The sequence below is a fragment of the Bufo bufo genome, chromosome 6 (genome assembly GCF_905171765.1).
Source record: "Bufo bufo chromosome 6, aBufBuf1.1, whole genome shotgun sequence".
Taxonomy (NCBI): domain Eukaryota; kingdom Metazoa; phylum Chordata; class Amphibia; order Anura; family Bufonidae; genus Bufo; species Bufo bufo.
This window is the reverse complement of record NC_053394.1, coordinates 18,599,531-18,625,862: the sequence shown is the minus strand read 5'-3', so window position 1 is coordinate 18,625,862 and position 26,332 is coordinate 18,599,531. Positions and strand designations below refer to the sequence as shown.

At 47.5% G+C, this 26,332-nt stretch overlaps 1 protein-coding gene across 3 annotated transcripts in view; it reads left to right on the top strand.

Annotated features, from left to right (window-relative positions):
• The window catches only part of CFAP58 (cilia and flagella associated protein 58), a 76,422-nt gene that overhangs the window by 12,530 nt on the left and 37,560 nt on the right, over window positions 1–26,332 (top strand). For all 3 annotated transcript variants that reach the window (XM_040437794.1, XM_040437793.1, XM_040437792.1), the window contains exons 5-12: window positions 1,012–1,206; window positions 5,285–5,422; window positions 5,940–6,099; window positions 6,699–6,781; window positions 8,274–8,465; window positions 8,932–9,093; window positions 12,356–12,502; window positions 20,840–20,980. In XM_040437794.1, the coding sequence (XP_040293728.1) occupies window positions 1,012–1,206; window positions 5,285–5,422; window positions 5,940–6,099; window positions 6,699–6,781; window positions 8,274–8,465; window positions 8,932–9,093; window positions 12,356–12,502; window positions 20,840–20,980 (1,218 nt within the window). The remainder of the gene's footprint in view (window positions 1–1,011; window positions 1,207–5,284; window positions 5,423–5,939; window positions 6,100–6,698; window positions 6,782–8,273; window positions 8,466–8,931; window positions 9,094–12,355; window positions 12,503–20,839; window positions 20,981–26,332) is intronic.

The window sequence follows — 26,332 nt, the reverse complement described above, 5'->3', positions numbered from 1 at the left end:
GTCCAGACTGGTATCCTGAAGTGTTGATCCAGAGGAAGGCAAAACCCAAATGAGGTAGAAGACAATTTCCCTCATCTTAGGGGAAAAACGAACTCCCTGGATCAGCGACCGTTCTCCAGAATTCTAGTGCCTGTAATATTATTACACCCCAGACGTCCCGGCCCCCCTAGGACTCTTTTAGTCTCTCTGCTCCATGTTGGTGGAGATGTAGAGGATGCCCCCTGCAGTCCTGGGTATAAATAGATGATGGGAGTCATCTCTGTACTTGCCGCTGATGTATTATGCATAGTTATTAGGTCACCCCTACTCTTTGAACAGTGGTAGACTTACCATGGAGGCAGGCCACGTGACTGCTACGGGGCCCAGGGTGAGAGGGGACCTCCTTCTCTTGTTCCTGACTAGTGTTGAGCGAACTTCTGTTTTCAAGTTGGGCGTAGAAGGTCCGGGTTAGCTAAGAATTCCGTTGTGGATTCCGCTACCACGGACCATCACTTATAGTCCGTGGTAGCGGAACCTATAACAAAATTCTTAGATAACTCGGACCTTGTAGGCCCAACTTGAAAACAGAAGTTCGCTTAACACTATCCCTGACATAAAACCTCTGCATCTTCCTTCTGCCGCCACTAGAGGGTGCTCAGGATTTTACAGCTGCCATTCAATGGTAAATGTATAGATTCTTATTCACTGAGCTCCCCCTAGTGGTGGCTGCAAGCAGACAGTTTTATAATTCACTGCGTGAGGGGAAGCAGGAGACATAGAGCTATTTCCCAGTCTAACAAAGTGGCCGTGGACTGGGAAGGGGACGGGCCGGCAGACCTGTCTCATTTATCATTTTCTACGCCTGGTTTAGGCGTAATGTAAGACAGCAAGGGAGCTGGTGTAGATTTAGACCAGCGCTGGATGCATCAAAATTATGTAGACGCCGGCGCCTCTTCATAACTTTGGCGTATCCGCCGCCAGTGCAGGGGCTTAATAAATGACCCCCTAAATCCGTATCTTCACTGCCTCTAGTTCCAACAAGAAATCCAAGTGCGTCAGAATGAAGCTTCCCGGGAAGCTCGTAAGAAGGAGAAGCTGGAGAAAGATCTAAGGAACCTCCAAAGCGACCTGGACAGCAAGCAGAGCGAGATCCGAAGCATCCAGCAGACGCTGCAGAAGAACAAAGAGGAGCTGCAGAAGCTGGAGCAGCAGCTCAAGGAGCATAAGGTACGACATCCGCTGAAAGTGCTGCAGATATTATTTGGCTCTTAAAGGGGTATTCTCTAGTTCCATAAGACCAGACGAGACCTTTAAGGGGTTAAGAATCTCTATAGAAAATGTGAAATAGTAATCAATGCATTATTTAGTATGGTTTACTGGATACTGCCATCAGGCATATAAAAGCGAGAAGCAGAAATACGGGCGAGGGTCACTTTAAGAAGGCACCGGCTGCTGTTGATAAACTTTGCAGAATAAATGTCAGCAATTAGCGCACTAATTATTACAAGCGCATCGGTAAAGATCACTAATTACAGCCAACTGCGACTGGGAGATTACAGCAGAGGGCCAGCTCCCACTCTCCTCCGCGCCCTGCAGCTGGCAGTGCCCATCTCTGCCCCACACTCCTCTACAATAATTATGACAGGCAGCCGCCACTTTGGTGAATGTGTATTAAATTCTTATCCGCCAGCTGCTCCAAAACTGGATTGTAGTCCTGAGACACCGCTAAGAAATGTTTAATCTACTGGAGGATGAAAAGTGTGAATGGGATGCAGTACCCGGCACGACCACTGCACAGTGTATAGAGCTGTCTGGTCACCGCTCCATGACTGCAGCTCCTGCTAGTAGGTGATTGGAGAGGGTACCGGGTGTCAGCCCCTCACCAATCTGATATCGATGACCTCCCAATAGTACAGGATGTAACTCAGGATCAGCACAAGTAATGTAATGTATGTACACAGTGACTGCACCAGCAGAATAGTGAGTGCAGCTCTGGAGTATAATACAGGATGTAACTCAGGATCAGTACAGGATAAGAAATGTATGTACACAGTGACTGCACCAGCAGAATAGTGAGTGCAGCTCTGGAGTACAATACAGGATGTAACTCAGGGTCAGTACAGGATAAGTAATGTAATGTATGTACACAGTGACTGCACCAGCAGAATGGTGAGTACCGCTCTGGAGTATAGTACAGGATGTAACTCAGGATCAGTACAGGATAAGTAATGTATGTACACAGTGACTGCACCAGCAGAATAGTGAGTGCAGCTCTGAAGTATAATATAGGATGTAACTCAGGATCAGTACAGGATAAGTAATGTAATGTATGTACACAGTGACTGAATCAGCAGAATAGTGAGTGCAGCTCTGGGGTATAATACAGGATGTAACTCAGGATCAGTACAGGATAAGTAATGTATGTACACAGTGACTGCACCAGCAGAATAGTGAGTGCAGCTCTGGAGTATAATATAGGATGTAACTCAGGATCAGTACAGGATAAGTAATGTATGTACACAGTGACTGCACCAGCAGAATAGTGAGTGCAGCTCTGGAGTACAATACAGGATGTAACTCAGGGTCAGTACAGGATAAGTAATGTATGTACACAGTGACTGCACCAGCAGAATAGTGAGTGCAGCTCTGAAGTATAATACAGGATGTAACTCAGGGTCAGTACAGGATAAGTAATGTAATGTATGTACACAGTGACTTCACCAGCAGAATAGTGAGTGCAGCTCTGGCGTATAATATAGGATGTAACTCAGGGTCAGTACAGGATAAGTAATGTAATGTATGTACACAGTGACTGCACCAGCAGAATAGTGAGTGCAGCTCTGGAGTATAATACAGGATGTAACTCAGGGTCAGTACAGGATAAGTAATGTAATGTATGTACACAGTGACTGCACCAGCAGAATAGTGAGTGCAGCTCTGGAGTATAATACAGGATGTAACTCAGGATCAGTACAGGATAAGTAATGTATGTACAAAGTGACTGCACCAGCAGAATAGTGAGTGCAGCTCTGGAGTATAATACAGGATGTAACTCAGGATCAGTACAGGATAAGTAATGTATGTACACAGTGACTCCACCAGCAGAATAGTGAGTGCAGCTCTGGGGTATAATACAGGATATAACTCAGGATCAGTACAGGATAAGTAATGTAATGTATGTACACAGTGACTCCACCAGCAGAATAGTGAGTGCAGCTCTGGGGTATAATACAGGATGTAACTCAGGTTCAGTACAGGATAAGTAATGTAATGTATGTACACAGTGACCCCACCAGCAGAATAGTGAGCGCAGCTCCGGAGTATAATACAGGATGTAACTCAGGATCAGTACAGGATAAGTAATGTATGTACACAGTGACTGCACCAGCAGAATAGTGAGTGCAGCTCTGGAGTATAATACAGGATGTAACTCAGGATCAGTACAGGATAAGTAATGTATGTACACAGTGACTGCACAAGCAGAATAGTGAGTGCAGCTCTGGGGTATAATACAGGATGTAACTCAGGATCAGTACAGGATAAGTAATGTATGTACACAGTGACTGCACCAGCAGAATAGTGAGCGCAGCTCTGGAGTACAATACAGGATGTAACTCAGGGTCAGTACAGGATAAGTAATGTATGTACACAGTGACTGCACCAGCAGAATAGTGAGTGCAGCTTTGGAGTATAATATAGGATGTAACTCAGGATCAGTACAGGATAAGTAATGTATGTACACAGTGACTGCACCAGCAGAATAGTGAGTGCAGCTCTGGAGTATAATACAGGATGTAACTCAGGGTCAGTACAGGATAAGTAATGTATGTACACAGTGACTGCACCAGCAGAATAGTGAGTGCAGCTCTGGAGTACAATACAGGATGTAACTCAGGGTCAGTACAGGATAAGTAATGTATGTACACAGTGACTGCAGCAGCAGAATAGTGAACGCAGCTCTGGAGTATAATATAGGATGTAACTCAGGATCAGTACAGGATAAGTAATGTATGTACACAGTGACTGCACCAGCAGAATAGTGAGTGCAGCTCTGGAGTATAATACAGGATGTAACTCAGGGTCAGTACAGGATAAGTAATGTATGTACACAGTGACTTCACCAGCAGAATAGTGAGTGCAGCTCTGGAGTATAATATAGGATGTAACTCAGGGTCAGTACAGGATAAGTAATGTAATGTATGTACACAGTGACTGCACCAGCAGAATAGTGAGTGCAGCTCTGGAGTATAATACAGGATGTAACTCAGGGTCAGTACAGGATAAGTAATGTAATGTATGTACACAGTGACTGCACCAGCAGAATAGTGAGTGCAGCTCTGGAGTATAATACAGGATGTAACTCAGGATCAGTACAGGATAAGTAATGTATGTACAAAGTGACTGCACCAGCAGAATAGTGAGTGCAGCTCTGGAGTATAATACAGGATGTAACTCAGGATCAGTACAGGATAAGTAATGTATGTACACAGTGACTCCACCAGCAGAATAGTGAGTGCAGCTCTGGGGTATAATACAGGATATAACTCAGGATCAGTACAGGATAAGTAATGTAATGTATGTACACAGTGACTCCACCAGCAGAATAGTGAGTGCAGCTCTGGGGTATAATACAGGATGTAACTCAGGTTCAGTACAGGATAAGTAATGTAATGTATGTACACAGTGACCCCACCAGCAGAATAGTGAGCGCAGCTCCGGAGTATAATACAGGATGTAACTCAGGATCAGTACAGGATAAGTAATGTATGTACACAGTGACTGCACCAGCAGAATAGTGAGTGCAGCTCTGGAGTATAATACAGGATGTAACTCAGGATCAGTACAGGATAAGTAATGTATGTACACAGTGACTGCACAAGCAGAATAGTGAGTGCAGCTCTGGGGTATAATACAGGATGTAACTCAGGATCAGTACAGGATATGTAATGTATGTACACAGTGACTGCACCAGCAGAATAGTGAGCGCAGCTCTGGAGTATAATACAGGATGTAACTCAGGATCAGTACAGGATAAGTAATGTAATGTATGTACACAGTGACTCCACCAGCAGAATAGTGAGTGCAGCTCTGGAGTATAATACAGGATGTAACTCAGGATCAGTACAGGATAAGTAATGTATGTACACAGTGACTCCACCAGCAGAATAGTGAGCGCAGCTCCGGAGTATAATACAGGATGTAACTCAGGGTCAGTATAATTATAAGTGGCGAGTGTTTAGCAGACTTTATATACAGTATATACAGGCACATAAGAGGTTAATAGACTTTCCTATATTTCTTGCAGATCCTGAATGAGAGAGTCACCAAAGAACTAGAACAGTTCCAGATGCGAAACACTAAACTTCAGCAGGACATCGAGCAGCACAGCGTCACCAATGAGCAGCTGACTCAGGAAAACCAGCAGAAGCAACTGGAATTAAAGGTAAGACCACTGCCGGGTGACCTGTGTGTACTGGACGGACTGGGATCGCTGTCTTCCTCCATCTTGTTCCCGTTTCTTATTGCTAGATCTGTCTCTGAGAACGCGTAGAGACAACCAATATGCCACCGCATCTCCAGCAGATTCTCTGAGGTCTAACATGTCGTACTATGTACAACGGCTCGGGAGCAGTGCCTACAATTTACCCTCTTCTACAATCGCTGGGATCCGAGTTATATTTGATTCTAACTGTTTAACCCCTCTGTTACCCATTGGTACGCCCACAAGGTAGCCGCGGGGTGCTGATGGGTGGCCCGGCAGCGTTACGTTGATGTAGTCGCTGCATCACCTGCGGACATTTTCAGCAGTGGGAGATGCAGCATTGGACTATCAGGAGTGAGGTGGACCCCCTGACAATAAGCTGCTGCTGGGACCCCCGGCCATCAGCTGATGTATGGGGAACATGGCCGCACTGGTTGCTTCCATCGCCTTCATCTTGTCTCCTCCTTTTCGTTCACAGTCTAGAGAAGATGAGGTCGGCCAGATGCGGCAGGAAATCTCCAAACTTTCCAAGGTCAGAGAATCAATCCAGAGGAAGTACCGTCAGATGGAGGAGCAGAAGACGGAGGTGGAGCAGCAGAGGGAAACGCTGAAAAACCAGATCACAGGACTGGAGAGAGGTACAGCCCCACCAACCGGAGAACCCGAGGAGAAGCCGCGCATGGAAACAAAGCATATAGTTCAGGAACATAAGACTGCTGTCAGTGAATGGAAATACTCATTGTTAACATTCTCAGCCTGAACACCTGCCCTGTTTTATGCTTTATTCACACTGGCATCATGGCTAACCATCCAAAATGGATCCAGAAAGTGGTTGACTGACCCCGTTGAATTATATTGGGCCCAATTGTGGTTCTGTCGAGGTTTCCGTCAGTTTGACAGCAAGCATAGTACCAGTGCTTCACTGTTCTTTCCATCAGAAGTGACGGAAACCTCAACTTCACCACCAACAGAGGCTTTTAACTGTAATTTGACTTTGCGCTTCCATTTCTCACCATTTTCAGGATCACCGCTAGCTGTCAGTGAATGGGAATATTCTTTCTTACATCCATGGGCTTAATGGTGTCATTGTGCATGAGACCTGTGATTGAACGATCCCTTTAGGCCTCATGCACACGACCGTTGTTTTGGTCCGCCTCCGAGCCGCAGTTTGGGGCGTTGATGTTTCAGCTCGTTTCGTCAGCAGCCCGACACTGATAATATGTCCATATTCCCCCAGAGCTGGAATCTGCCAAGAAACAAGCAGAGCTGGAGAAGAAAGCCGCAGAGGAGCTGATAAGAGAGAGGGACGTACTGAACAAGGTGAGCGCTCCGTTACCATGGAAACACTAAAAGTTCTAGATAATGGGTGACCATACGAGTAAGAGGAAAGTGGGCCGGGTGACCATCTATTGTGTATGGGGTGGCATTACCCAATCCTGTCTTGTCATAAGTCGCTGTCAGCAGCTTGTTCCTATCTGCTCATTGAGAGCACATGCATGCTTGTCCCAACCAAGCATGCATGTGTAAGGGGTCGGACGCTATCTGTGGTGTATGATAAATGGTCACTGACTGACCATTGCCAGGGCTAGCTGGTCAGTCTAAAGTACCCGCCGTCCATATGTGCTCAGCATTTACATGGGAGCCGCCCATTGTAAAATACAAAACTCTGCAACTTTCTAATATACTTTGTGGTTCACTTCTTTGTTTTTCAAGATCCCTGCTTTCTGTCAGTGAGAATATCAGGTGTCATTCTTGTTTACATTTAGAGACCTGCTCGCACAGCTGTGTTCTGTTACTGTGTATCAGCATCAGCGGTGCTCTTTGAGCCCTACACAAAAGCCCCTGCCTTGACTTCTCAGGACGAGCTCTTATCTCTGATCTCCTGACCCCCATTAACACCTATTTAAGCCATATACTTATCAGTTTGATAGGAGCTATAATGAGTGTTTATGAGAAGATCAGAGATGCACATGAGCTGTCAGCTAACGGGATTCAAAGAAGAAGAAAAAAGGCACGGCTTGCAAACAGACTGATATTTTAACCCTTGTAACTCAGAAACGGCTGAACATTTTTAATAAAGACCAATGAAAAAAAATTATTTTTAGCCAAAAATGAGTAAAATGAAATCATAAAAATGTCCCAAAGGTGTCCATAGGCTTTATAAATGGTAAGGAATTGAAGCACAAAGTTGTGGAAAGTTTCATTATATCAGCAGGGATTTGGGGGCCTATTCTCAGTGCACGGTCACTCTCCATTGAAATGAATGCCAGATGAAATGCCCTTTAAAGGGGTTGTCTGAGGAAAATATCCCCACAGGGCATAGGGACTGCACAGAGGGGTCCTCCATCTGTTCTGGTGGACTCGGGCCCTGCTTGTATTACATGGATGCACATTTATGTGAATGGCCGCCATGTAATAACACATTTCTCCTCCATAAGCTGTTTGCCAGGGGGGCCGGGAGCAGGACCCAGAGCCGGGGGCCCGCATTCTGAAAGGAGTTGTGTCTGATGACTGAACTCCTTTAAGTACCAGGCAGACTTTCCTTGTGAACACAAGCACTTCTGCTCCAATCACATCTAAAGCTGCATTTATTATTCTGCTAATTTCCTCCCGGAACCTTGCATTGTGGTAGATGTGCCCGTGTACCTAATACTATAAAGTACCGCAGGGTATGACCCTACAGACACTGAACCAGCAAGGTGCAGCAGCCAAGAGCAAGCAGGGATCCAGCAGAATTGTGAATGCAGCTCTGGATGTGACTTTTGATAACTCATAGTAAAGTAGTGTCCTCACATGTCTCCTGTCCTTCTAGAACCTCCTGAAAGCGGGTAATGCCACCCAGAAGCAGCTAAACCTGGTCAAACTCCACGAACAGTCGAAGAAAAACCTCGAAGAGGAAATCGTTAACTACAAAGAGGAGGCGCAGAAACAACGGAAGATCATCTACCAGCTGGAGAAGGAGCGGGACCGATACATCAACGAAGCCAGCGAGCTGACCCAGAAGGTGGGCTCCCCATTCCTACGTCACCTTAAACTGTCTACTTCAGGCATGGTCAACCTAACGCAGCTGTTGCAAAACTACAACTCCCATAATTCCCGGACAGCCTACAGCAGGGCATGGTGGGAGTTGTAGTTTTACAACAGCTGGAGGGCCGCAGGTTGAGCATGCCTGGTCTACTTATTTCACAGTATGGAGATGAGGGGCTGCCAGGCCTCTAGTGCTGCTTATCTCCAGGTGAAACTAAGGATTGGGATATCTGAATACCAGAAATCTTGCCAGTCATCTGAATTATTTTGGTCTCCCACATGCAGATGCCGGGGCCCCGCAAGTCATAGGGGCTATTAATGTGCCCATAGGGGTTGTCACCCAGCTTTCCACAGCCCCTAAATAAAATGGAGTTTAGGTTACATATTCTGCGCGTCAGTTCCCACCACGGTTCTGCCCTCTTTATTGTACTCTCGTCTTGCAGGTTCTTCAGCACATGGAGGATATTAAAGTCCGGGAGATGCAGATCTTTGATTATAAGAAAAAGATTGCAGAAGCGGAAACAAAACTGAAACAGCAGCAGAATCTGTACGAAGCCGTGAGGTCGGACCGGAACCTGTACAGCAAGAACCTCATCGAAGCTCAGGTGCAGGAGAATGAAGGCGAGGGGTAGTGATGGTATATGACTAGGATGTACGATAGGCATGTCTGGCATCTGGGACAACCACCGATCCTCAGAATGAAAGGAATGCAATGCTGGTTTAGTGCTGTGTCCCCTACTAGGGCTAGGGCTACATGATGACATTTTGTCGCACCAATGTCGCGCGACAATTTTCATAATGATAGTCTATGGACTGCGACATGCTGCGACTGCGACACGACAATCACAAAAGACCCATCCAAAATGGATTTTTCTGTGACTGTCGCAGTCGCAGCATGTCGCATGTCGCAGTGCAACACCATAGACTTTCGTTATAAAAATATTTGTGCGATACATGTTGCTTTGTAGTTGTGCCCTATGTGTCGCACGATACATGTCGCTGTGTAGCCCTAGTCTTAGGGTCCCTGAACAGCGGCGTTTAAGGTAGGGAACCGATTAATCTCAATAGGACAATGTCTGGGTGCTGCTGTGCAGAGGAAGCAGAGGAGGCGGCACAGCACTACACCAACGCTACTGCCCAATTATTCTCAGTGTTGGGGGGGTCTCAGAGGTTTGACCTCTCCAGATCATAAAACCTTTGGAAAACCCCTGTGCTATTAACTGTATGTGGTTCATGTATCAAAAACTTTAATTTGGCACCGATTGCATCAAACAGAATTGGGGCGTGTACACAATGTACAGGTGAAACTCGAAAAATTTTAGTATCGTGCAAAAGTTCATTTATTTCAGTAATGCAACTTAAAAGGTGAAACTAACATATGAGACTCATTACATGCGAAGCGAGATATTCCAAGCCTTTATTTGTTATAATTTGGATGATTACGGTTTTCAGCTTATGAAACCCCAAAGTCTCAATCTCAGAAAATTAGAATATTGTGAAAAGGTTCAATATTCTCGGCTCAAAGTGTCACCCTCCAGTCGGCTAATTAATCCATACCCCCTGAGCAAAGGGTTCCTGAGCCTTTACATTGTCTCTCAGTCTGGTTCAGTAGAAATCACAATCACGGGAAAGACTGCTGACCACCGGACAGTTGTGCAGAAAACCATCACTGACATCTCCATAAGGAGGGAAAGCCTCAAAAGGGAATTGCAAAAGAAGTTGGATGTTCCCAAAGTGCTGCATCAAAGCACATTAATAGAAAGTTATGTGGAAGGGACAAGTGTGGAAGACAAAGGTGCCCAAGCAGCAGGGATGACCGCAGCCTGGAGAGGATGGTCAGGTAAAGGCCATTCACAAGGAGTGGACCGAGGCTGGAGTTAGTGCATCAAGAGCCACCACACACAGACGGATCCTGGACATGGGCTTCAGATCTCGTATTCCTCTTGTCAAGCCTTTCCTGAGCAACAAACAACGTCAGAAGCGTCTTCCCTGGGCTAAAGAAAAAAAGAACTGCTCTGTTCCTCAGTGCTCCAAAGTCCTCTTTTCTGATGAGAGCAACTTTTGCATCTCATTTGGAAACCAAGGACCCAGAGTCTGGAGGAAGAAAGGAGAGGAACACAATGCAAGATGCTTCAAGTCCAGTGTGAAGTTTCCACAGTCTGTGACTTGGGGAGCCATGTCATCTGCTGGTGTTGGCCGTCTACCAGGAGATTCTGGAGCACCTCATGTTTCCTTCCGCTGACGAGCTTTATGGAGATGGTGACTTCATTTTCCAGCAGGACTTGGCACCTGCCCACACTGCCAACACCTGGTTGAATGACCATGGGATTACTGTGCTTGATCGGCCAGCAAACTCGCCTGACCTGCACCCCATAGAGAATCTGCGGAGCATTGCCAAGAGAAAGATGAGAGACATGAGACCGAACAATGAGGAAGAGCTGAAGTCTTGAGCGTCCTGGTCTTCCATAACACCTCAGCAGTGCCACAGGCTGATAGCATCCATGCCACGCCGCACTGAGGGGCCCAAGTACTGAGGACATAGGCATGATTAGACTTTTCAGAGGTCCTACGTTTTTCTATTTAACATCCTTTTTTTATTAATTTCATGTAATATTCAAATTTTCTGAGATTGTGACATTAGGGGTTTCATAAGCTGTAAGCCATAATCATCCAAATTATAACAAATAAAGGCTAGGAATATCTCGCTTTGCCTGTAATGAGTCTCATGTGTTAGTTTCACCTTTTAGTTGCATTACTGAAATAAATGAACTTTGCACGATATTCAAATTTTTTCAGTTTCACCTGTAAATTTACTGCAACTCACAACATACCAACCCCACCTCCGGGCTGTCATGCATCAAACTAGGAGCCTATACATTTATTTTGGCACAACCATTCCCATTTGTTTAACCCTTCCATTTTCCAGTTCTTTAGCCCCTCCCTTTGCCCATTTCATTACCTCCTGCCATTTCCTAAATGTTTAGCTCCTCCCCTTTCCACTTGTTTAGCACTTCTCCTCTACCATTTGTTTATCCCCTTTCCACTCGTTTAGCACTTCTCCTCTACCATTTGTTTAGCCCCTTCCCTTTTTAATCGTTTAGCACTTCTCCTCTACCATTTGTTTAGCCCCTCCCCTTTTTACTCGTTTAGCACTTCTCCTCTACCATTTGTTTAGCCCCTCCCCTTTCCACCCGTTTAGTACGTCTCCTCTACCATTTGTTTAGCCCCTCCCCTTTTTACTCGTTTAGCACTTCTCCTCTACCATTTGTTTATCTCCTTCCTTTTACTACTTGCTTAGTCCCTTTTTTTTCATTTGTTTGGTCCCTTTCTGTATCTACTTCTGTTACTGTAGTTTCTCTCCTTTCCTACATGTTTAGTCCCTTCTTTCCCCTATTTGTTTAGACGCTCCCCTTTCCTTCGTGTTTAGCCCCTCCTTTTTCCATTTGTATACTCCCTCCCTTTTCCTACTTGTTTAGTCCCTTCCCTACCTGTTTAGCTACTCCCATTTTCCATTTGTTTAGCCCCTTCCCTTTCCTACTTGTTAAGCCCCTTTCCTTTCCTACTTCTTTAGTCTCTTTTCCAACTTCTTTAGTCCCTTCCTTTTCTTACTTCCTTAGTCTCTTCCTTTTCCTACTTCTTTAGTCCCTTCTTTTTCTTACTTGTTTAGTTCCTTCCTTTTCCTACTTGTTTAGCTCCTCCCACCCACCCCCTTTTTATAGCTCCTCCCCTTTCCTACTTGCTTACCTTTTTCCTTAGAAGTATTTTTTCAAATCTGCCTGGATTAAAAATGGCACAACGTTCTTACAATTTTCTAATTTTTCTGTCACATTTCAAACGTTAGGGTTGACCAAGATGTCTTTTTCACAGGATGAAATAACCGAGATGAAGCGGAAGCTGAAGATAATGAACCACCAGGTCGACCAGCTGAAGGAAGAGATCACCTCCAAGGAGTCCGCTCTGTTCAAGGCCTCTCTGGATCGCCAACGTCTGGAGAAGGAGAAGGAGGCTCTGAAGGTTCGTCCCCTCTTCATAGGTCACTGATCACATTTGGGGGTCCCAATGTATCTGCTGCTTTTTGCCTCCTCTGCTGGAGCACGTGGACAATCCAGTTTAAGTGCTCATTCACACGACCGTATTATGGGTCCGTATCCATTCCGCAATTTTGCAGAACGGATGTGGACCCATTCATTTCAACGGGGCTGCAAAAGATCCGGACAGCACACGGTAGTTCCTTTCCGCGACCCAGCAAAAATGATAGAGCATGTCCTATTCTTGTCCGCAATTGCGGACAAGAATAGGCATGTTCTATCATAGTGGCGGCCATGTGCGGTCCGCAAATTGCAGAATGCACACGGGGTGAATGTAGCCGTATACTGATCAGTCAGGTTGTTATGGATACACTAAAGGTTGTCAGCAATTCCATCTGTCTCACATCTAATGCTCATAGTGGAACTGGCAGATTGCAATGGAGTTAAAGGGGTAATTCGATAATAGATATTTATGGCATATCCTAGGTCTATTAGGTGGGGTCTCATCTCTGGGTCTCCAACCTATTGGGAGAATTGGGGTCCAGTGATCCTGGTCTGACAATCCAGAGTCCGTAGCTATAGCCGAAATAGGGAGGAGAAGAAGGAAGTAGGCTGCCCTCTCCAATAGGGTCCATTCACACGTCCTTAGTGTATTGCGGATCCGCAATACACCCGGCCGGCACCCCATAGAACTGCCTATTCTTGTCCGCAATTGCCCACATCCATTCCTGCCCCATAGAGAATGAATAGGTCCGCACCCGTTTCGGATAATTGCGGAACGGGTGCGGACACATTCTATGGACGTGTGAATGGACCCTTATGGTCTATGGGCATTAAAGGGGTTGTGCCGGTTTCGAAAAATATGGCTGCTCTCTTCTCAAAAGAGTGCTACGCCTGTCCCCAGGTGGTGTCTGGTATTGCAGCTGAGCCTTGTTCACATCAACGGAGCTAAGCTGCAATAGCAGAAGCAACCCTTAGGCCCCTTGCAGACGAGCGTGTCCGGATTAGGTCCGGTTGCGTCTGCGATCAGGGAAAATCGTGCGAGTAGGTGCGCAATTGCAGTCAGTTTTGACTGTGATTGTGTTCCGATGTTCAGTTTTTATCGCGCGGGTGCAATGCGTTTTGCACGTGCGTGATAAAAAACTGACTGTGGTACCCAGACCCGAACTCGGACTTCTTCACTGAAGTTCTGGTTTGGGTTCGGTGTTTTGTATATTTTATTATTTTCCCTTTATAACATGGTTACAGAATGCTTACTAAAATGTGGCTTTAGGGGTTAATAAAAAAAATAAAATGAACTCACCTCATCTTGTTGTTCGCACAGCCGGCATCTTCTTCTCTTCTTCTTCTTTCAGGACCTGCCAAAGGACCTTTGATGACGTAATCACGCTCACCACGCGGTGAGCGTGGTGACGTCAGCGCAGGTCCTGCCAAATTAGGATAGAAGATTTCTATCTTCATTCAGCAGGACCTGTGCTGACGTCACCGCACTCACCACGTGGTGTGCGCGCGATTACGTCATCAAAGGTCCTTCGGCAGGTCCTGAAAGAAGAAGAAAGAAGAAGAGAAGAAGATGCCGGCTGCGCGAACAACAAGATGAGGTGAGTTAATTTTTTTTATTTATACTATCAGACATCGTAGGAATATGCCCAGAGACATAAACTGAAGCTCTTGGGCTCCTATGCAAAATCTATCAAAGACCCCCCACCTGCCGTGTGTCACGTGACAAAGAGACCATCAGGGCCCATATGCAATTGCCGCCGGTGCTCCACTTTTAGTTATGCCCCTGGATAGACCCCTTTTACGTCACCTTCACCTCTGCGGACCCTTGTCAGAGATTCATTGCATTAGTGACAGATTAGCGATTGATCAGCTGAGTCAGGGGACGATTGATGTGTTTAGGTCGATCTCCCCTTCATCTGTCAGGCCTGTCACAGTCACTGAGAATCTACAGCGGCCGCTCCCCGGCGTACAAGGTGCTGCCAGCGCACACAGCTCATTTCCTCTGACACTTCAGGGATCCGCCGCCATCAGCCTGACACCGACGCTTTTGCAGCTCAATTATTTAGCAGGGAAGGCGTCCAAATCTCAGCAGCACATTAGTCAACGCCCCGGGCAATCCTGTCCCTCACCCTGATTATTGCTGCTCCATGCCAGAGAGACACTGACCGCACGTTGCTTCATCCCGAAGAGCTGAATACCTGAGCATGGCTACTAGATATGACTTACTATGGTTAAAGCAGTGTTTGTCATATTCATCACCACTGTGAAAGCTAATCCAGCAGAGGGGACCATACCCAGCGGTATAGAAGTCCATATTGACATTTCTATACATGCCGCATCATCCCTCATCATGGCACTACCTAGTGTTCGTTTAAATACATAGTGTGGCACCATCTAGGTTGTTCTGACCTAGCTGTTAGGAGATGTTGGGAGCAGTGGTTACATAAGGGAGCACACAGAGAACAGGCTTCGGATGTCCCAGACAGATCACCAATAGAGAGGATCGTTTGATCCCCCGACAAGCACGAGCGGCTCCCACAGTTTTGTCGTCCACTATTCAGACACAGGTGGTCCCTTCATTACACCCATATCTCTGTCCGGGCCATTTGCAGCAGAAGTGTCATGCACCCATTACATGTTCTGCCATTGACAACCAGCCACCACAACCCTTGTTTGCAGTGCTGTCGTGAACAAGTAGCCTGGACCTCTGCGGACTGGACTCGTATCATCTTCAGTGATGAATCCAGGTTCTGTTTGGGATCCCGTGATGGTCGGGTTGCAGTATGGAGGCCTCATGGTGAGCGCTTCAGTCCTGCCTTTGCTGTGGAGTGACACACTGCCCCCACTGCTGGTGTGATGATCTGGGGGGCCATCGTATACGACAGTCGGTCACCCCTAGTAGTGATACGAGGACACTAACAGCTCAGTGATATGTGCAGGACATCCTGCCGCCACATGCGTTCCTCTCATCGCAGGGCTTCCATTTTTATGCAGGATAATGCTCGCCCACAGCAAGGGTTTCCCAGGAATGTCTCCTCCAGATTACAACACTTCCTTGGCTGCCCGGTCACCAGATTTATTTAATTTATGGGACCAGCTGGGACTTGAGCTTCACCAACTCACGAGTGTGCAGGATCTACAGGCCCAACTGTAACATCTGGGGGCAAATGTGCCGCACGATACCTCATGGAACCTGTAAGCCTCCATGCCCAACTGTATCTCATCTTATATCACGGCTAGAGGCCGTATCTCATCTTCTATCCAGGCCACAGTCCGTATCTCATCTTCTATCCAGGCCACAGTCCGTATCTCATCTTCTATCCAGGCCACAGTCCGTAACTCATCTTCTATCCAGGCTAGAGGCTGTATCTCATCTTGTATCCAGGCTAGAGGCCGTATCTCATCTTATATCCAGGCTAGAGGCCGTATCTCATCTTCTATCCAGGCCACAGTCCATATCTCATCTTGTATCCAGGCTAGAGGTTGTATCTCATTTAATATCCAGGCTAGAGGTTGTATCTCATCTTTTATCCAGGCGAGAGGTTGTATCTCATCTTTTATCCAGGCTAGAGGCTGTATCTCATCTTGTATCCATTCTAGAGGCTGTATCGCATCTTGTATCCATTTTAGAGGACGTATCGCGTCTTGTATCCATTCTAGAGGCCGTATAGTATCTTGTATCCATTCTAGAGGCCGTATAGTATCTTGTATCCATTCTAGAGGCCGTATCTCATCTTGTATCCAGACTAGAGGCCATATCTCATCTTGTATCCAGACTAGAGGCCGAATCGCGTCTTGTATCCATTCTAGAGGCCGTATTGCATCTTGTATCCATTCTAGAGGCCGTATCACATCTTGTATCCATTCTAGAGGCCGTATCGCATCTTGTATCCATTCTAGAGGCCGTATCTCATCTTGTATCCAGACTAGAGGCCGTATCGCGTCTTATATCCATTCTAGAGGCTGTATCTCATCTTGTATCCAGGCTAGAGGCTGTATCTCATCTTGTATCCAGGCTAGAGGCTGTATCTCATCTTGTATCCATTCTAGAGGCTGTATCGCATCTTGTATCCATTCTAGAGGCTGTATCTCATCTTGTATCCAGGCTAGAGGCTGTATCTCATCTTGTATCCAGGCTAGAGGCTGTATCTCATCTTGTATCCATTCTAGAGGCCATATCTCATCTTGTATCCAGGCTAGAGGCCATATCTCATCTTGTATCCAGGCTAGAGGCTGTATCTCATATTGTATCCAGGCTAGAGGCTGTATCTCATCTTGTATCCAGTCTAGGGGCTGCCAAAAGGATCCTAGAGCCTCAGTTTTACAGTTTTCCAAATAATGTTCTCCTTTCCTCTTATATTACAATCACAGTCACACGGAGGAATCTTCATCCCTACGACTCCTTCCTGGTGCGGTACTTTTTTGTCAGTGAGTGTAGATTACATCTGAGTGAGGTGTTGGTCCTCGTAGGTTTGCTGTTTCGCCTGTGTCTGACTGATTCAGCTGGACGGTGTGATAGAAGGGCTGTTTATGTTGCTGTGTTAAATTTATTCTAGTTTTCTTGTGTAGATACTTTGAAAAATATGGACACCATTGTTATGAAGCCCCTCCTATGACAAAAAGCACATGGCACACTGCACTAGGGCAGTGCCCCTGTGATGGTGTGCCAGTCCTGGACACAATATTTCTCACCAGTGGGACAGATTTAGATGTGTTTGGTCCTTTGAAGCCAAGTGTGTCCTGATCAGCGAGTTCACACTAATCTTCACCAGCCAATGGACGGCCACCTTGGGGTACTTAAGGCACCTTCCCCTGTGGGAAGAGGCCTGAGCAATAGGTTCTAGTCCACCAGTGTCCTGCAAAGCTGTGCTGTCATATGGTTTGTCTGCCACTGTACTGACTTCTGCCTGTTTCCTAGATTTGACCCTTTTCCACTTGACCTGACCTCTGCCTGATCTCGGATTGTTTAGTGGATTACAAGTACTCTGTCTGTCCTGACCTCGGCCTGTCCCTGACTATGATTTTGCCTGATCATTCTGTGCTCTATGCAGGTGTCTTGTAAACTCCATGACTTAGCAATCAACCAAACAGTTCCCCCCTGAATATAGGTGATAGATGGATAAAATATGAGATGATAGAAGGGTAAAATATGGGTGCTTTACCAGTTGGTAGATAAAGGGTCATTGCACAACCATATCCATTACTTTATCGCTTCTCAGCATCATTTATAAACAGTACACAAGACTTTGTATATGTTTGGATCAAAATGCATAGGCCCACTAACCACGTCAAGGTGACCTCTTGCGAGTGGCTCCCTACTCTACTTTGGCGCACCTCTACATGGGACCACCACAACACAGCACCCAGCAGCCCAACAACACCCCTGCTGTCAGGCCCTTGACACTGGGCCCCACTAGTGCACAGGCACAGCATTAACAGCCACCATGTGAACTGATCTCAAAAGCTCCCCTTTCCATGTGTTCTCAGAAACTAGACTGAGATCAAATGGGTATTAACCCTTATGCGATCTCCTGCTAACTAAAAACACATAAGTCAAATGGTAGGAGGGCGGACACCATGAAAAAAAACAAAAAATAGAGACAAAACTGCAAATAAGCCAATCTGTAGAAAAAATACACACGGACGGTACATCCACATCCATTGATCTATTGCTTCTCAATCGCTGTGTGAAAGCGGCCTGATAGACTGGTAATAGAGTTAACATATGGGATGATAGCTGGGTAATATATATGAATGACAGACAGGTAATATATACACTGCTCAAAAAAATAAAGGGAACACAAAAATAACACATCCTAGATCTGAATTAATTAAATATTTTTCTGAAATACTTTGTTCTTTACATAGTTGAATGTGCTGACAACAAAATCACACATAAAAAAAATGGAAATCAAATTTTTTAACCCATGGAGGTCTGGATTTGGAGTCACACTCAAAATTAAAGTGGAAAAACACACTACAGGCTGATCCAACTTTGATGTAATGTCCTTAAAACAAGTCAAAATGAGGCTCAGTAGTGTGTGTGGCCTCCACGTGCCTGTATGACCTCCCTACAACGCCTGTGCATGCTCCTGATGAGGTGGCGGACGGTCTCCTGAGGGATCTCCTCCCAGACCTGGACTAAAGCATCTGCCAACTCCTGGACAGTCTGTCCCAGATGTGCTCAATTGGATTCAGGTCTGGGGAACGGGCGGGCCAGTCCATAGCATCAATGCCTTCGTCTTGCAGGAACTGCTGACACACTCCAGCCACATGAGGTCTAGCATTGTCTTGCATTAGGAGGAACCCAGGGCCAACCGCACCAGCATATGGTCTCACAAGGGGTCTGAGGATCTAATCTCGGTACCTAATGGCTGTCAGGCTACCTCTGGCGAGCACATGGAGGGCTGTGCGGCCCTCCAAAGAAATGCCACCCCACACCATTACTGACCCAATGCCAAACCGGTCATGCTGGAGGATGTTGCAGGCAGCAGAACGTTCTCCACGGCGTCTCCAGACTCTGTCACGTCTGTCACATGTGCTCAGTGTGAACCTACTTTCATCTGTGAAGAGCACAGGGCGCCAGTGGCGAATTTGCCAATCTTGGTGTTCTCTGGCAAATGCCAAACGTCCTGCACGGTGTTGGGCTGTAAGCACAACCCCCACCTGTGGACGTCGGGCCCTCATATCACCCTCATGGAGTCTGTTTCTGACCGTTTGAGCAGACACATGCACATTTGTGGCCTGCTGGAGGTCATTTTGCAGGGCTCTGGCAGTGCTCCTCCTGTTCCTCCTTGCACAAAGGCGGAGGTAGCGGTCCTGCTGCTGGGTTGTTGCCCTCCTATGGCCTCCTCCACGTCTCCTGATGTACTGGCCTGTCTCCTGGTAGCGCCTCCATGCTCTGGACACTACGCTGACAGACACAGCAAACCTTCTTGCCACAGCTCGCATTGATGTGCCATCCTGGATAAGCTGCACTACCTGAGCCACTTGTGTGGGTTGTAGACTCCGTCTCATGCTACCACTAGAGTGAAAGCACCGCCAGCATTCAAAAGTGACCAAAACATCAGCCAGGAAGCATAGGAACTGAGAAGAGGTCTGTGGTCACCACCTGCAGAACCACTCCTTTATTGGGGGTGTCTTGCTAATTGCCTATAATTTCCACCTGTTGTCTATCCCATTTGCACAACAGCATGTGAAATTGATTGTCACTCAGTGTTGCTTCCTAAGTGGACAGTTTGATTTCACAGAAGTGTGATTGACTTGGAGTTACATTGTGTTGTTTAAGTGTTCCCTTTATTTTTTTGAGCAGTGTATATGAATGACAGACGGGTCATATATGGATGACAGATGGGTAATATATGGATGACAAACGGGTAATATATATATGAATTATAGAAGGGTAATATATATGGATGATAGATCGGTAATATATGGATGATAGATGGGTAATATATAGATGACAGATGTGTAATATATGGATGACAGAAGAGTAATATATATATGGATGATAGACAGGTAATATATGGATGACAGACGGGTAATGTATGGATGACAGACGGGTAATCTATGGATGACAGACGGGTAATGTATGGATGACAGACGGGTAATGTATGGATGACAGACGGGTAATATATGGATGACAGACGTGTATTGTATGGATGATAGACATGTAATGTATGGATGACAGACGTGTACTGTATGGATGATAGACATGTAATGTATGGATGACAGACGTGTACTGTATGGATGACAGACGGGTAATGTATGGATGACAGACGGGTAATGTATGGATGACAGACGGGTAATGTATGGATGACAGACGGGTAATGTATGGATGACAGACGGGTAATGTATGGATGACAGACGGGTAATGTATGGATGACAGACGTGTAATGTATGGATGAAAGACGTGTAATATATGGATGACAGACGGGTAATGTATGGATGACAGACGGGTAATGTATGGATGACAGACGGGTAATGTATGGATGACAGACGGGTAATATATGGATGACAGACGTGTATTGTATGGATGACAGATGTGTAATGTATGGATGACAGACGGGTAATGTATGGATGAAAAACGGGTAATGTATGGATGACAGACGAGTAATGTATGGATGACAGACGGGTAATGTATGGATGACAGACGGGTAATGTATGGATGACAGACGGGTAATGTTTGGATGACGGGTAATATATAGATGACAGATGGGTAATATATGGATGATAGACGGGTAATATATAGATGACAGATGGGTAATATATGGATGATAGACGGGTAATAGTTACTGATTCTTATGTCTTTTTATCACAGGCTGAGCTGCAGAAAATGAAGCAGCAGAGCATCGAGGCCAAACAGTTCATTGAGAACCAGGAGGCCGAAGAGCGGAAGCTTTTGAAGATAATCTCTGAAGCAGATGCTGAACGACTCCAGCAGAGGAAGGAGCTGGATCAGGTAGGATTATCAGATCTTAGGGTAGTTTCACTCTAGCGTTAAAGAGATCCGTCAGGCTGTTCCGTCATTGAATAGCCTGCTGGATTCAGCATTTCCGGACGCTGCCTGAATACCCTCCAGCCTCATTAACTGTAATGGGGAACGGCGGAGATCTGGCTGCAACCCCGCAACTATGCCGAGAATCGGCCGGACAGATACTGTTGGTTGCAGTGATTTTTGTCCGGCTGATTCTCAGCATGTTTGCCAGATTGTGGGCGGATCTCAGCCAGTCCCCGTTATAGGATACCGATGAGTATAGGATACAGCACGAATAAAACGCAAGTGTCAAAAATGAATAGCTCTTAGATGGGACAAACCCAGGCACTCAGCATATACAAAAATATAATACACAAATATATATCCAAAAACATATCTTTATTGAAATCGATAAAACAAATAAATAGATGCATAAATTGGCAAAGACACATACAACCACATGGAGAGGGCACAAAACACGTCGGGACATCAAGTTATAGCATAATAAGTAGTGGAAAAGGTGGGATGTAGAAACAAGTATAAATAAATACAAAATCAAATCATGTGACAACATATACGCAATACAGACCCGGCTAGTGGCCCCTCCAAGAGACCCCAACACGTGTTTCGCGTCAGCTTACTCAGGGGGAAATGCGACTTTATAGGATGGTCCTGATCTAAAGTGACATCAGCTGCCGAACACTTTTAGCAATATTTTGCTTCCATGCAACTCAGCCTTCAGTCATCACCCCATACGAGCGAGTGCCTCAAACCTTTATTATGTTTTGGATTATTACTTACTTTATTATGCTTTGGTTAAGTATTGGATCTGCACATATCCTAATAGGGTTGACCCCCTTTACCGAACCCCAGACTATATACCTTCTTAGGACATATGTTGGTAATAGAGGAATTTCCAAATGGAACCTCCTGTCCCTCCTGTTAGAACAGAGAACCAGGGCAGCTCTCGCTCTGGAGGAAGGCTGGTATTTCTAACTCGTATAATTGGGGAGGACAGGACCGTGGGTATAGCTGCTACTGCCACTAGGAGGCGACACTAGGCTAAAAAGTGTTAGCTCCTCCCGCCGGCTATATCCTCTCCAGCCTGAGAGAGCATATCAGTTTTTAGCTTAGTGTCGTAGGAGGCAGACCTCCCTGCTCTGCAGGCTCAATTCTGCTATTGTTTATTTTTATTTTGTTTCCTTTTCAGGCTGGGGGAACAGGGCCGCCTGGCCTCCCTGTTCTCCCTTGGACAATGGCCCGGGTCGGCTCCCTCCCAGTCCTGCTCTCCCAATAAAATAAAAAAATCTAATTTAGCCCCCGCTTCTTTTGCAGCCTACCCCAGTTTGCGGTCTTCCTGGCCCCCGCATGCCTTTGGCCCTTTTCTTCTCCTCTGGTGGGGTCTTCGGTGTGCGCCCTCTCTTCTGGCCAGCCTCCCCTTCTCACGTTCCGCATCCGGTTTTCGGCAACCGGAAGTGTGTCGCGGCCACCAGCCGCAACTAATTTAGCACCCAGTCTCGGGGGCCTACTAGGCCTCAATTTCTCTGGACCCTCCCCCCGCCCTCTATGCTTGCGGGGCGGGGCCCTCGGCCGCCGGACACTCCTAGGAGGACGGGGATGCCTCTTTTTCCCGCGCGGGCCCAGAGAGAAGCCGGCATTCCTCTCCCTCTTCTTCTTGGTCAGCATGAAGATTCACTGGGGAACATCTGGACCTGGTTCCACCTGCAGCTTTTCTGGTAGGACAACCTTATATCCCTCCAGCCCTGGAATCAGCTCTTAGAGCCATGTCCGAACCCACGTCTGATGCCCGCCCGTCACCAGCCCCCACCCACTACGCGTGCACAAAATGCAAGCTCAAGTTTCCTTGCCGCCAGTCGGACTCCCTGTGTACCGCATGTCGTGCGCCCAGACCGGCCCTAGCCATTCCTCCTGAGCAGCCGCACTGCCCCCAGTGTGGAACCGTTTTGGGCCTTCGCCCTGTCCCGGGCAGTAGAAGACCTATCAAAATTTTCCAATCCACCCTTTCTGTCATCGGTCGATTGGTTGACCAGTCCTCACCAGACCCCATGGATCGCTGCCTAGAGTCTTTTACTAAGTCCGCTTTTGCGGCGTCTGGCTCCACGCTTCGTCCCATTTTTGCCTCAGCTTGGGTGGCTAAGGCGGTCTCTGAATGGGCCCTTCGCCTGCACCAGGACATCATGGCTGATCTTTCCCCGGCGGACCTGCAGTCTTTGGCCCTAGAGATCTCTCAGGCGGTGAAGTACCTCTGTGAGGCCTCTTTGGACGCGGGCTCTCTTGTTGCCTGCTTATCCGCTCTCACGGTCGCCTTACGGCGTGCAATGTGACTTAAAGTCTGGGATGCAGGCTCCTCATCAAAGCGTTCCCTGACGGGGCTTCCATGGACGGTAAAAGTACCCACCTCCCACAGGGCAAGGACAAACGCTTGGTTTGTTCCAGGCCCTCGAGCTCCCGTTTGCACTCCTTTCGCCACTTCCCCGGCACACGCCCGTAGGCAAACAACAAACCTGTTTGTTATCCCCAAGAAAGAGGGATCCGTTCGCCCAGTTCTAGACCTCAAGTTGCTGAACCGGTTTGTCAAGGTCCAGCACTTCAGGATGGAGTCTCTCCGCTCCGTGGTTGCCTCTCTGGAACGGGGCGAGTTCCTTTCTTCGGTGGACATTCAGGACGCGTACCTTCACATTCCCATTGCTCCCGCGCACCAGCGTTTTCTTCGCTTTGCGGTGGAGTCTCACCACTATCAGTTCGTGGCTCTACCCTTCGGCCTAGCAACAGGACCGCGAGTGTTTATGAAGATGCTTGCTTCTCTCCTCGCCCTTCTCCGTTCCAGGGGCATTGCCTTGATCCCCTGCATGGACGACATTCTCGCCAAGGCTGCGACCTTCAGTCAGAACGAGGACGGTTTACTCATCACCCTGGACGCCCTGCATCAGTACTGCATCCCAGCATGCGGATTACTCTCCTTGGCACCCCTCGGACAAAAGGGTTATGCCTTCAGCAGTCGGTTCGACTTCTCCTCCGGAGCAGACGTCCGTCCATCCGGTTTTGCATGCGAGTTTTGGGAACAATGGTCTCTTCCTTCGAGGCTCTTCCGTTTGCGCACTTTCACACTCGACCTCTTCAACGGGCGATCTTGTCATCCTGGGACAAGACACTGAGTTCCTTGGACCATACCATCGCCCTTCCTCCGCAGGTGCGGTCGGAACTCAGGTGGTGGCTCTCGACTCTAACGTTGGTCTCCGGCAAATCCTTTCTCCTGGCCTCATGGTCGGTCATCACCACCGATGCCAGCCTCCTCGGATGGGGCGGAATCTTCCCACCTCGGACAGTCCAAGGCAAATAGTCTTTATTGAAATCCAGACTTCCCATCAACATCCTGGAACTTGGGGCCATTTATTTGTCCCTGCTTCATTAGACTCCTCTCCTGAGGGGACTGCCAGTCCGGATCCAGTCGGACAATGCCACAGCGGTGGTGTACATCAACCACCAGGGGGTAACCCGCAGTCGGGCGGTGATGGCGGAGTTGGCAAAAATTCTAAAGTGGGTAGAGGAACATGTACCAGCGCTATCGGCAGTCTACATTCCAGGAGTGGAGAATTGGACGGTGGACTTCATCAGCTGGAAGACTGTGGATCCGGGCGAGTAGTCTCTGCACTGAGAGGTGTTTGACTTCATCTGTCTCCGTTGGGGCCGTCCGGATGTGGATCTGATGGCATCCAGGTTTAACCACAAGCTTCCCACCTTAATCTCGCGGACAAGAGATCCCCAGGCATGCGCAGTAGACCCACTGGTGACCCCATGGGACTGCTTTTCCCTCCTGTATGTCTTCCCCCCTCTCCCTCTTCTACCCCGGGTCCTTCCCAGGATCAAGAGGGCATCCAGATGATTCTCATCGCCCCGGATTGGCTGTGCCAAGCCTGGTACACTGATCTCATCCTTCTTCTAGGAGACGCTCTGTGCCCGCTTCCGCTCAGGGACGACCTTCTCTCTCAGGAACCCATCTTCCACCAGCATTTAGAATCGCTATGTTTGACGGCGTGGCTAATAAAGCTGCCATTCTGAAGCAGTGGAGTTTCTCCGATGGAGTCATTTGCACCATGATTAAGGCCAGGAAGCCGATGTCGTCCAAGATATATCACAGTATTTGGAAGTCTTTCCTGCGCTTCTGTGAGGACCGTCGCCTCCCTCCGCTCCCTTTCTCCCTTCCCACAATCCTCTGCTTTTTGCAAATGGGGCTGGATTTGGGTCTTGGTCTTAGTTCCTTAAATGGGCAGGTGTCGGCGCTTGCAATATTTTTCCAGCGACCTCTGGTGCAAAAGGCCCCTGTTAAGACCTTTCTCCAAGGGGTGGTTCACATGTCCTTCCTTATCGCCCCCCTTTACCCTCTTGGGATTTGAACCTTGTGCTTGGTTCTCTCCAATCAGCTCCCTTCGAGCCTCTTGACATGGTTTCTCTCCGCATTCTTTCCTGGAAAGTGTCCTTTCTGGTGGTGGTCACCTCCATCAGGCACGTGTCGGAATTGGCGGCCCTCTCCTGTAGGGAGCCCTTTCTTATTCTGCACCAAGATAAGGCGGTGCTTCTCCCTGTGCCTTCCTTTCCTCCGAAGGTAGTCTCCACCTTCCATGTCAACGAGGACATCGTTCTTCCCTCATTTTGTCCCTCGCCTTTGCATCCTAGGGAACGGGCCCTTCACCAGCTGGACGTGGTTTGTGCCCTGCGGATTTATTTATCCGCTTCAGAGTTCTTTTGGCGTACCGACGCACTGTTTGTTATTCCTGAGGGTCCTCGCAAGGGTTTGGCAGCTTCCAAAGGAACAATTGCCAGGTAGATCCGCTTGGCCATTGCTGAGGGGTATCGCTCCCGGGGCAAGGCTCAGCCCCTCCGTATCACGGCTCACTCGACCAGGGTGGTAGACGCTTCTTGGGCCTGTTTCAACCAAGCTTACGCTTTGCAGCTGTGTAAGGCGGCAACCTGGTCTTCCTTGTACACGTTTACCAAGTTCTACCAGGTGCATACCTTTGTGTCAGCAGACGCCGCGCTGGGTCGCAAGGTCTTGCGGGCTGCGGTATCTTAGACTCCCGCGACTGTTTCTTCCATACCCATGGACTGCTTTGGAACGTCCCACGGTCCTGTGTCCCCCAATGATACGAGCGAGAAAACAAGAATTTTGTGGACTCACCTTTAAAATCTTTCTCGCTGAGTTCATTGGGGGACACAGCTCCCACCCGTTGTTTTTGTTTCTAATTTTGCCGCAGGTAACTAGTAGGGTCCTCAGTTTTGGGTTCGGACCCGCTGGTTATTGTTGTTTCATTTCTGATT